A 12,885-nucleotide genomic window follows, 5' to 3' on the forward strand; every position below is an offset into this window, starting at 1 on the left:
GCAAGGGGTGACCCCCCCCCAGCATGCCTTTGATATCAGCAAAAGGAACCTCTTCCAATCCCAAGACCACTTTGTAGACCATGGCCCAGGAATGCAACCTGATGTCTGCCCATTGGATTTATTGCTGGAAGCCTAGGGAGTGTTTGTGGTGATGGGCCAATAGGCCGAGGTTTTGAAATGTATGCGGAATGCGGACTGGAGCCACAATGATGGCAGCAAATGCTTATTCAAGGACCAGGAGAGGCTGTGTGGAGGCCAGCCATTGCATTTGGACAGCATGGGGCTGTTTTCTGTTTAAACCTCTTTCTGTGGGTTCCCTGCAGAGCCCCTGATGGCCACTGAGATATTTGGCAGTCCCCAGGTCACCATCCACCACCGCCTCCTCCCATTGCTCCCTCCCCTACACAGGTGGCTCTGGCTCCTCTTGTTCCTAGCGGTGTGTGGCTGCACCTGCCTGTCCTCAAGCAGTGGGACTCAGCTCTTGTCCTCACCCCACTGCGCAGCTGCTGATGAATTCCTGAAAAACAAGAAAGCCTCAGGCGTGGACTGAGCCCAGTAATGAAGTGTGTTTAAGAGGCAAGGTCTGCAGCCCTGCATCCTGTTGAAGTTAGTGCTCCACAGACACTGCGGGCTGAGAATTGAGTTTGTGGAATCCAGTGTGAAATATGTGCAAGATTGGTATAAATCAAATCTGCCACACACTGATGTAAAAGTGGAATTTATCCTTACCAGACAGGACTGGCCTCATTACCCTCGAGCGTCTTCGCTTCTGTCCCGCCACGTGTGAGTAATGAGGCTCCTCGCCCTGCTGCATGGTGCTGGGTCTCCCCTCAGCGCTGGTGACTGTGGGAGTGCAGGGCTGAGCTGAAGAGTTGCGTATTGTGTGGTGGTGTGTTTCCAGTGTCAGGATAGCACGCGCCTGTCCTCCTGCCTCCGTGGTATTGTCTTAACAAAGAAGGCAAACACACGATCAGCTGTTTTCTAAAACAAACTAGCTTGAGCCAGGCACAGCAGTGTGTGCTTGTAATCCCAGCATGGTGGGGAGGGGGGCAGAACTCATTGGCTAGCTGGTCTAGCCTCCTCGGAGAGTTCTAGGCCAGTGAGAGACCCTGTCACAAAAATAAAAATAAAGCGAAAGGTGGACAACTCCTAAAGAATACTGGCCACAGTTGTCCCCTGGCCTGCACACGTGCATATGTATGTATACACACCCCCCCCACACACACACACAATATTAGCTTGTAGGAATCATTAAATACAGACTGCTCTTCTGCATACCTGGCCTTCTGAAACTGCTCAGATTGGTAGGCAAATTAAAGGGATGGTTTTATACTTTTCTTGAACTTGAGGGGTGTTCATTTTGCTAGGAGTACCACAGATACATGTAAAGATGAAGCAAAGTCTTCTTAGACGTGTCCTTACTCTCCAGACGGGCTCTCTTCTTGCCTGTGTCGATGAGTTGAAGATTGGGAACCAGAAAAGCCACGGTGAACAGCACAGGACACAGGCTCAGTGGAGAATACAGGGCGGGGGTGGTGGGGCTCAAACCTAGCAGGGCCCTGGAAGCAGGAAGGTGAGGGCCTTGAGGGTGATGGCTGCACCCTCCTCACCCTCATCCAGACCTGAGCGGGACAGGACCACAGAAGAACACTGCTGATCGTGTGGGCCAACAGCGGCTCTGTTTGGCAGCGCTCTGTGATCTGTGCTCCAAGCCGTCATTTACTCTGTGCACATATTTACTCTGAAAGGGAAATAATTGCTGCTCAGAAGCCAGTCCAAGAGATGCTGAATGCCTCAATTTTCTAAAAATATGTATCTCCAAAAACTGTTTTGATTTTTCTCTGCCTTCATTTGCTTCGTTTTGAAGGACTAAGTGGTGTCGAATCATTGTGAGGACAAGTGGGCTTTGTAGCTTGGGGCTGGACCCAGGGGACACCTGTAAGGGCATCCAAAGCTAGTGCTGTTGGTGTGCATTCAGGGATGCCAGCCTACTCAGTTGGTCCAGGCGCCAGTGTCACAAGCCCATTCCAGATGGAGACCAGCAAGGACCACATGCTTTACCCAAGCACTCCTCTGCCCCCAAATGTCTTGCTGCAGCCTGCCTCTCCTGAGTGCCTGACTTCTTTGCTCTGTGTTTGTTTCCAAGTTCGCTCAAGTCATTACCCTCCCTGCAGCCCCCATCTGAGACAACGGACGGGAACCAGAACAGGTGTAACAGTCAGAACTGACAGCCCGGTCTTCCTCCTAAGGGATAACCAGAAACCAAGATGGTACCTGAGCCCACCAGACAGCCATTTTTCTCAGGGGGTTAGGAGGAGATGCTCAGAGACCTGGAACAGCAGAGATGATAGATTTAGACTTAGTTCACCACATGCCATGCTGGACCTGGAGGTGAGGGGTACATGTGCAGGTATGCACATGTGTGTGTGCATGAAGAGGCCAGGAGTCAACCTCAGGTGTTGTATCTCAGGCACTATCTACCTTGTTCTTCGAGAGAAAGTCTCTAGCTGGCCAAGAGTTGCCTATCAGGCTAGGCCGGCAGGCCACAAGCCCAGGGATCTGCCTGCCTCTCCTTCCCAGTGCTGGGGCTACAAGCATATCTCACCACACCCGGCTTTTACCCATGGGTTCTGAGGATCCATCACAGGTCCTCATACTTGCAGGACAAGCACTTTACCAAGTAAGCCACCTTGCCCACTGGAGGGAGTTCACGTCTAAGCCCTGCTTACTGCCTCAGTCTTGGAAGTCAGAGAAGAATCTTCCGGAAGACCTGAACTGTAGAGACTGGAATATGGTTTGCAGGAAAATCAGCTGTGAGCCAGCTGATCTTGTCCTCAGCTGCTGTCAGGTCCTCACTACCCTGTCCTCGTCTGTCCAGTGGGCAGAGGCCCCAGCAGGGTGGATGCATAGGTCTGTGGGGCATCACACTGGGAGGTGCCCAGATCCTGTTTTGTCAGCTGGGGCAGAGGTGATGTCTGTGTTCTAATAGAGCAAGTTCCTCATCAAAGGAGGAGGTATGGGCTAGAGAGATGGATCAGTGGTTCAGAGCACAGACTGTTGGACCTTCGTTCAGTGCCCAGCACCCACTGTGGGCCTCACAACCACCTGTAACTCCAGTTCCAGGGGATCTGACACCCCCTTCTGGCCTTCACAGTACCTGTACTCATGTGCACACATCCACATACGGGCCCATGTACACACAATTTAAAATAATAAAATGGGGGCTGAAGAGACGGCTCAGCAGTTAAGAGCACTGGCCACTTGTAGAGGACCTGGGTTGAGCTCCCAGCACCCACATGGCAGCTAACAACCATCTGGAACTTCAGTTGCAGGGGACCCAACACCCTCTTCTGGCCTCCGCTGTCACTGTATGCGTGTGGCACACTTACATAAATGCAGGCAAACATAAATTTTTAAAATGTATTATTTTTTTATGTGTATGCGTGTATTGTCTGCATGTAGGTAAGTGCACCCGTGTCGTGCAATGCCCGAGGAGGACAAAAGAGGCTGTCGGATCCCCTGGGACTGGAGTTAAGGACAGTTGTTAGCTGCCATGTGGGTGCTGGGATTCAAACCCAGGTCTTCTGCAAGAACAACCAGTGTTCTTAACCGCTGAGCCGTCTCTCCAGCCCCACAAATAAATTTTTAATTAAAAATGAACTAATCTTTTTTTAAAAGTGGAAGCAGCAGGACTCCTTGTCTGCAGCACAGATGGGACCCACACCTGTCCATGCCCTTGCTCACTGCCCCGCTCCACTTCTGCCCTGGGTCCCCAGGAAACTCCTCTGTGGCCAGCTAGTGTCCCGGTGAGGCCAGCCCGCACCATTCAGAAGGGCATCTTGCCACCATTGTGGGTGCTTGTGGCTCCTCCCACCAGCTTTTCTTTCCTCCTGACCCTGTGCTGTGCACATGTGTCTTCTCCGCTGACTCAGTCCACTCTGGATTGTTCGTTCTGCTGAAGATGTCTGTGTGAGGCTCGTATGCCCGACACCCATAATGCATGGCACACAGCAGGTGCACAGCAAACGTTTATTGAGGGTGAACACAGTTCACATTTCTCTCATACCCTTGTATTTTTAAACTCTTGGATCCCTTAGGCACCAACTCTGCTAAACAGACAGGGCTGTGGTTTCCCTAATGTGGTTTTGCTAATGATAAAATGATGATGACCGAGGCTTATTGTTTTTTTTTTCCCCCGGGACACCTTTTCACATAAACGTGACACCAGGCCTGCAAAGCAGCTTCCAAATTAGTTCTTGGATGAGCGACCAAGCTATCACTTATAGAGTGGTCCCAAAGCCCGGGTGTCAGAGAATCGCTTGTCTTCCTGGCTTTGTGTGTCTGAGGGATTTTCTCTTCCAGGGAGAAACTTGTGGACCACTATGAAGAGATCAGCAAAGGACTCAGTGCCCTGGACAAGGACAAAACGGGCACCACAGGCATCTGCAGAGTGCAGAAGGTGCTGCAGGGGTGCGGCTGTCCCATGAGGGAGGAGGAGCTCCTCGGCCTTCTGAAGAGGTGCCCTGCCCTGCCTCTCCCTCCTTTTCTCTCCTCTCCTCCCTTCCCCTCCTCTTCCCTCCCTTCCTTTCTTTTTCCCTCCCCTCCCTTCCCCTCCCCTCTTCCCTCCCTCTGCTTCCCTTCCCCTTCATTTTCTTTCTGACTACATGAAGTTGGTCTCTGTGGAAACTGAAGACAGGCTGGTGTATTGTTCTCTCTTCTCCTGAGTCCATTCACACTGCCTCTGACCTGGAGCAAACCTATACCTGCTTCTGGGCTAGACCAGGTCCTTGTGAACCCCAGACAGTTGGGAAGCAGAGAACATGTGACTTGGCCTGACTTCTCTGGGTTAATGGTGATTTGTAGCTGTCATCAGTTTGGGGTGGGCTCTTCACACTTTGGTTGGAGTCTGAGTGACAGGCTCAGCTTGTAGTGTCTTGGTTTCTTATGGGCAATGTCTGTCGACCTCCAGGGAAGAGCTGAGCTTGTCTTGGTCCCCACTGTCTCTGATGACCCCACCCCTCACCCTTCCCACCCCATAGAAACACGGTGCTTACTCCACGATTCCCTGTGCTGCTGTGCCCTGACTTTGGGCTGTCTGTACCCCAAATCCATGTATGTGATGGTGGCTGGCCGGTGTCTGCTCTCTGCATAGTGCTTTCCTCCTGGCTCCCATGATCACCCTTCCTGCTGGCTGAGTGTCCTGGGTCCTCAGTGCCGAGAAATCCCAGCTTCCCCTCACTGTGATGTCCCTTCCCAGCATGTTCGGTTTCCTGACAGCCTATTTGTGGTCTTTGGTGTTCAGCTCGTCGACCCCATTAGCAGTGCCTCTCCGTTCTTTCCGAAGCTCCTGGTGCCGTTGAACCGGACTCATTTCCAAGGTTTCCAGTGTTTCTCCCGTAGTCTTCATGCTTGACTCTCACCTTATGTTCTGGGGCACAGGACTCCTGCCTTCTCCTCAGCCTCCCTCTGGGCCTTGCTCCGGCCTCTGTGTGCGCCTGTGTTTCCAGATTTCAAAGGGACATTTTCCCCGGGGACCTTGGTTCTCTGCTGGGTCCAGGGAAAGACACGGTGTTCAGCTTGTTCAGTTTCTCACTGTTGGACTGAGCGCAGCACTGCCGAGTCTGTGTCACCCAGTCCGTCCCCCACCGTGTTTCACACGCTCCTTTCTCTAGAGTCCTTCTTGGAGTAACTGTCTAAGAAGGGCAGGGGACGTGAATGTCCTGTCATTTCGGTCTGGAGCTTTTAAATTCTCCCTCGGACAGATTGTTAGCTTGTGTGAGCCTGGGGTCCTAGGAATAAGATCATGTCCCTAATATGTTGAAGGCGCTACTTCACTGTGTAAGCCCAAGAAGCCCAGCGCCAGTATGTGTGTGTGCATATATGTGCTGTGTGCTATGTGTGTGGTGTGCATTGTGTTCTGTGTGCGTGTTTGTGTTGAGCATGTGTGTATGGTGTGTATGTGATGTGTGTGTAGTATATGTGCTTGTGGTATGTGTGTATGTGTGTGGTATGTGTATTGTGTTCTATACATGCATATGTGTGTACATATATGTGTATGTGTAGTGTACATGGGTTCTATGCATGTCTGTGTGTTTGTATGATGTATGTGTAGTATGTATGATGTGTGTGATGTGTGTATTGTGTTCTATGTGTACATGTTTGTGGTGTGTGCATGTATATTTGTGAAGCATTTTGTGTATGTGTATTTTTGGTGTTGTGTGAATGTATATGTGTGGTGTGTGACTGTGTGTGGTGTGTATGCATATGTGTTGGTGTGTTCCTATGTGTGTGGTATGTGCTTGTGTATGGTGTGTATGCATTGCATGTGTGTGGTGAGTATGGGTATGTGTGATTGTGCCTGTGTGTTAGTGCGTATGCATGTGTGTGTGTACCTGTGTGTGTATGTGTGTGCATGTGTAGTGTGGAGAGAGGACTGTTCCATCTTGCACTACCTCCATGCCGACCTCCTTTAGAACCCTCTATTTCCAGTTGAATAGGAATTCATATGCATTCAATGAATAAATCATGGGAAAACAGACATAAATGATTAGCTAATGGCTCTGAGAGAGTCTTGTTAAAGCACAGTGAAGCTTCGGTTTCTGTATCCCACTCTCAGTGGGGGCGATCAACTTTTTTGCGCTTTGAAACCTTAATAAGGATCCATTGCTCAGTCACTTGTTCCTTCTCAAAGACCTCTTGATGAGAAACATCTCACTATTGGTAATTACATGTAGATTATTCTTTTCCAGATCCAAAATAGACTTCTCTAAATCCTACCGTTAGGCTCACATATGCGTTTGGTTTATTACTACATTTTAATACTGCACTGCCAGCTCCTCCCGCGGCTGATGAAACGGTGCTGATTGTCTCCTTCCTTGTGTCCCTGTCACGTGAGCCGCCCCGACAGGCAAGCAGGGCTGCTCTGCAGCTGCGACTTGCAAAGCTTGGCTCTGGGCTGCCCGCCTTCAGAAGCAGATCTTTAAGTCACCAGAAGCTTCTCCCTGGCTCACCAGTGTCCAAGCTGTCCTACTCTGACACTTGCCCCCCATCCGACTGACAGAGAGTTGAGGCCCCAAGAATCTAATTATAAAATGGCAGTGTGTGTGTATGTGTGTGTGTGTGTGTACAGGTTAGAGAACAACTTTAGGTGGCATTCCTCAGGTGCCATCCACATTTCTTTTTGTGAGACGGGGGTCTCTCACTGGCCTGGAACTTGCCAAGCTGACTGCCCAGCAAGTCCCAGAGATCCACCTGCCTCTGCTTCCTCAGCCCTGGGATTACAAGCACACGCCACCACACCTAGCAATTTTTTTTAACATGGCTGTGAGCTTGAACTTGTTCCTGTGAGGCAAACACTTTACCGACTGAGTCATCTCCCCGGCCTAGGAAATGGGAGCTTTGAAGTCAGGAAACCTTACTCCAATTTACTTGACATCTTTAATAAATGCCCTGTATGTTCTTAGGGAACTCTGGGATTTTACCCAGCTTATTCTTTTAGAATTTAAAAGTAATTGCCTCCCTGTCCAAATTGAAGCAGGAAGGGACCTCCATCGTGGTGTGGACGTCCTTGTGGGGACATACACTGAGATGGAATTTTTATTTGAGGAAATATTAAGCTAGATAGGTTTTGCACAAATTCCTTTGGAGAGCTTTTGGCTTGACAACCTCATTTCAATCACGCTCGAGAAGGAATTGCGTGCACCCCCGCCTCTGCTCTTGCCCTCCACCCTGCCTTAGTTCTATATTCCTGACGCCCTTCAGAGTTGCAGCACTACACCTCCCTGCAGTCCTCCACCACCGCAGGCACCCCTCCTCTGCCCTCAGGCTGTCCTCCCAGGACCACCCATCCCTGCCACAGCATCTTTGTCTGCCCCCAAGTCCTGGGTCAGCATCCTTCATCAGGCAGTCTTGCTCCCTTCAGCTCTTCAAAGCTCTGAGCCCTGATGTCCAGCCATCGAGTCTCAGGTCTTCAGGACAAGCACCCAGTGGCCCTGCCTCTGAGGCAGCCCTCAGTCCTAGATCTCACTTGGTTGTGGTGGTGCTCACGTGCGCCTGTCAGAAACCAGCACTGGCTGGCATGTGTACTAGCAGGAAAGGTGGGTGCTAGCCCCTTCTGATCACTCCCTTCCCCACACTGCCCTTCCTACACTGCCCTCCCCTGCAACTGTTTGTTGAATGAATAAGCAATGTGTTGGATTTTTTTTTCTAACTCATTTATTCTTTTCTTTTGCCTGGGAAGGTGGGGAATCAGTGTGAATAACAATTGCGTCAATCACCTTGACTTCCTGAGAGCACTGGAAATCAGCACGACCAGCAGACCTCGCCAAAAGGAAAAGGAGGAGATTGCACCCATCACCTTTTCCAGGCTGAACCCTGGGGACTTGATAAAGAGCATGCAGGCCATGGTGGACTGCTCCCAGCAGGCTCTGTTAAAGGTAGGCAGACTGCCAAAAGCTTCATTGTGTGAGCCTCATCCCCGGCCCCCAAGACCCGCCCACATCCCCCCAGTCTCCTGGGCATCTAATTAATCAAGATGGGGTTGTTTATTTGAGCAATTGTGCGCCTGCTTTTGCTCTGTAAAGAGCTGTCCAGGTTCCGCCCAGTGTGTTGAGATGGATTCAACAAGCGATCTGAGCAAGATAAAACCAAGGGGCTCAGGCACAGCAGGCAGAGAGACCTGGCCTCACGCGAGGAGGACGGTGAGGACAGCACCGGTGGTTGTCCTCTGACCGCTACACTTGAGCTTTCATACATGTGTGCCTACATGCACACACATGAATGTGCACAAAGATAAGTTTTTAAAACAAGGACACAGGCAGTGGGTAAAAATGGGTTCACCTACCCCGTGAGCCCTGCCTGTGTGGCCAAGCAAGGGACCAATGGGGAGAGTGACATTAAAGCGATCCTCAAGGTCTTAACACAGGAGCACAGCTCTCACCTCAGAGGGGTTAGGAGAGTTTGTTCTGGAGCCGAGTATGAGTGACCATGGCCCGAGAACACAGAGTCAGGTCACCCCAAATTCCATGTTCCAACTTGGATGCAGTTTCATGAAATTTTTGTGGTAGCAGATCAAAGAAAGTCATAAATCAAGACACTTTTCAGACACGTTGGTGGGAACACTGAGTAGGTGATTACAGCAGAAGAGAATGCTCAGCTATGGGCCAGAGATATCCGACACCCAGCTCTTTGGCTGGTAGAAACTAGGGCTTTGTTAAGTTAAAGCATTCCCAAAGGTTTTACCTGTTAGTCACAGGATGTTGTCAGAAACAGGTACATCAAGAAAGGCTACATAGAGGGCAAAAGATAGCCCAAGATAAGTTGTGATTAGGCTCTGGACCTGCAACATTCCTACCTCCCCGTAATCATCGAAGTTCTAACCAATTGATTAGCCTTGCAGAAGGCTAGGTTTGAAGATGCAGGGTTCGTTTTTTTTTCTGGGAATTTTCATTCATAAAGAAGTTGAACAGCCCAGGCTGTGTCACAAAGATTGTGTCGTGAAGGAGACCAGAAAGCTGGGGGTTATCCCAGCCTGACCTCTCACCCCTGGGTGGCCCTGTGTGCTGCCAGCTGTGCTGGCAAACAGTGCTTGGGGATGGATCTTGCTTCTGATACAGTGTGGTCCCCAGCCTGGTCCAAGGGTGAGGGTCCTTCCCCAGTCAAGGGAGAGAAAATGAAGCCCAGTGTGCATGCTGTGAGCATCCTGTTGGAAGCCTGTACTCCCAGCCCCGATGACTGCAGTCAACTTGCACTGGAGGGTTCACTCAAAGCTGATAGGATCACGTGCATGAGGCCTCCAGGGGAAAACGCCTCCATACTAGGAAGGTTCAGCTGGCACTGACTAGAAGCTTCCAGAGCAAAGCTTTACAGGCAACCTGCTCCTGCTAGCCGGGAGCTGTGGGGTACTGCCAATGCTGGTGGGATTCCATGAGTCTGTCTCTAGTTGAGCATAGCTGGCAAGGTGGGGTCATTCACTCTGTTCTACGGGAGGGGAAACAGGCTCAGGGTTCATGAACTTGTCACAGCCCCACAGGTAGAAAGAGGAAAGGGACCAGTCCTCTCCCTTCTTAACCAAATCCAAGTGGTCTTAGGAATTAAAGTCCCAGCTGGGTGTGGTGGTACATATACTTGTAGTCCCAACGCTTGGGAGGCTATGACAGGAGGATTGCTGCAGGCTATAGGCCAGCCTGATCTCTATAGCGAAACCCCATGTCCTGGGGTAGGTGGACCTTGAGATCTTTCATTGAAACTGTTGCTATCCATTGCTTGTCAACAGGATCAAGTTCAGCCTCCCAGGTTGTGAAGAGCCCACAGCCGAAACCCAGATGCTGAGGCAGGCCAACAAAATCAGCAAACTCAGATTAAGCCTGTGTTTTGTTTTGATTTTGTAATTGAGACTTACCTCTTCCCTCACATGGGGAGGCAAGGTGGGTTCTGGAGTCCAAGAGGGAGGAGGGCTTAATGGGGTGAGAAGCAGAGAGGCAGGTTTGGGTCAACCAACTGGGAGATACCAGGGAGCTTGTCCTCTGTCCTGCAAAGAGGCTTTGCCAATCTCTGTAAGAACTCCAGTCTTTAACTGTTACTTAGAGGAGCTATAGGCAATTTGTCCACAGTACTGTGGCTGTGGTCAGCTTAAGGAGGCCACCTTGCCTTGGTCAGTTTCAGGAGAACCCACCTGGATATGGGCCCATTTTTCAGGTTTTTTTGGAAGCACTGTGGTGACACAGAAACCCACACCCAGGATGGCTTGAGCCCTGATGATCTAAAGTAGCATAGCTTGGCATCTGCCAAGATGTTTCTGAAACTGGGGTTCACCAGCCTCAGGGAGGAGTGCAGGAAGTGGGGGGGGGGCGGGGCAGGGAGGATGGAGAAGAGGCTGAAATTGAGAGAGGTCAAGTACTTAGCTGAGCAACCCAGCCCAGCCTCTGGTGCCCAGGACTGCCTCCTCCATGGCTGTGGGCTGATCTACACTCAAAGCTCTGCGGTATGGTATTTTCAGGTTAATTGACTTATGCATGCTCTGCACCCTGGGTGTGCCTAACCAGCACAGAACGAGAATGAAAGCTCCAGGGAGCTGGGCTCCGGGTTTTCAGCCACGTTAAATTCTTACTTTAAAAAAGAAGCATTTTAATCCACCACTTGATACAAATTTCCTAGCTCAATAAAAATGAATGATTTTGTTTCGACAGATGGAAAAAATGTGCCTTCTTTTTATAGCACATTTTTTACACCTCAGTTGGATGACTGCACGGCTGGTGTTGCACTGTAGGCCCAGGGCCTGAGGCATAGGCTGGGATGGCAGGGTCCTCTCCCTTTGTAGCCCCCTCCCTCCAGAGCCCTAGTCACCCTCTTCCTCAGACCCCAGTTGCAGCAGGGGAGGCCACTTTCCTGTGGATCTGGGCAATTCTCACCAGCGTCATGACTTATAACGGTTCAGCATCCATTAGGATTTACCTGCTCCATCTTCATTCAGCAGAAATGATGTCAATAGGAAATAGTGTGAATATTCACTTGCAAGTAGGATTTACCATCTTTTCCTTCTGTATTTTTAGGCATTTTCTGCTTTGGATAAAGAGGACACGGGATTTGTAAAGGCTACAGATTTTGGAGAGGTCCTTAAGGATTTCTGCCATAAACTAACAGATAACCAGTATCATTATTTTTTGAGGAAGCTAAGAATTCATCTAACACCCAACATACACTGGAAATACTTCCTGGAGAACTTTAGCTCTTTCCTAGAGGAGGTAAGTGGTCCTCAGTGCAAAGTGTCTCTTGTAAACAGAGGCTAAGGTGGGTAACTGATTGAAACCACATGTTTAGTGCATTCTAAATGAAAAATCAGGATAAATCCTGCATGGAACACTGGAAGTTGGATTCATCTCCTCTACTTTGTGAGAAAATATTTTATCTTCTTTCCAAAGCCCAGGAGCTTGCTTTCGTTGATATATTTTAGCTTTAGATCCTAGAAGATGATCTGACGCCCAGAGAAGTGAGGCCTACTGTGGCCAGGCCGCTGACTGTGTGCCAGGCCGCTGACTGTGTGCCAGAGGCAGAGGTGGACATGGAGGTATGGGTTCTGACAGATGCAGGAATGGAGAGGGTTTCCTGAAGGAGACGCAGCTCCCCACAGGGCTCTTCTCTCTGTGGTCCCTGGGCAGGGCTCTGGCTGTACATGCCCCTCACTTTCAGGTGGCTCCTACTAGCTACCAAGCAGGCTAGCACCTCTGGCAACAGTCCACCTGGCCCCACAAGTGGCCAGCATTCCATAGCTAATGCTTCCCTGCGCTGGCTGCTCTGGTCCTTTCCAGTTCCTGTGTACGTGTGACAGTCCCTGAACACCCAAGCTCACAGTCCTTGGTAGGGTATCTCTGAATCCCTAGATCCCCAGAGTAGATGGCACTAACCTCCTAATATCCCCCAGTTTTCTAGGGGACACTGACCCAGTCACACTGAGTGATCTCCCCGGTGAGTGCTATAGGACCTGTCAGGCTCTGCTTCTTTGAGCATCCCCAGCGCTGTTGTGTCACGTGTTCTTGGGTCATGTACTCTTGGACCTTGTAGCCAATGGTATTGACGCTCCCTTCCATGGTCGTTTTTTCCTGCTTAGTAGTTGGCATTTAAGATTCATCCTTTTTTTTTTTTAAACAACAATTTATTTTCAGGTAATTATTTAAAATTAACTTTGCCAGTATATACTGTAAAGGGACAATAACATAGACAGGTGATAGTCCTATTATGACTTTTTCAGTACTGGAAACTGTATACAACCAAGAGTACATGCCCTCAGCCCAGGATTCCATCTTGATATTTTGCACCTCACTTCAGTCTTTCATGTGGAATGTTGAAAAAAGTGAAAGTTATCTAAAAACTGAAATTGACTTCTCACAG

General features: G+C 49.9%; 1 protein-coding gene across 1 annotated transcript in view; it reads left to right on the top strand.

Moving 5' to 3' along the window:
* Positions 1 to 12,885, top strand: part of Efcab6 (EF-hand calcium binding domain 6) — a 205,876-nt gene that overhangs the window by 157,502 nt on the left and 35,489 nt on the right. Inside the window, 3 exon segments of the mRNA XM_029569164.1 lie at positions 4,363 to 4,518; positions 8,240 to 8,435; positions 11,550 to 11,741. Of these exon segments, the coding sequence (XP_029425024.1) occupies positions 4,363 to 4,518; positions 8,240 to 8,435; positions 11,550 to 11,741 (544 nt within the window).

This window comes from Nannospalax galili, unplaced genomic scaffold (assembly GCF_000622305.1).
Source record: "Nannospalax galili isolate Female #2095 unplaced genomic scaffold, S.galili_v1.0 scaffold180, whole genome shotgun sequence".
Classification (NCBI taxonomy): Eukaryota; Metazoa; Chordata; class Mammalia; order Rodentia; family Spalacidae; genus Nannospalax; species Nannospalax galili.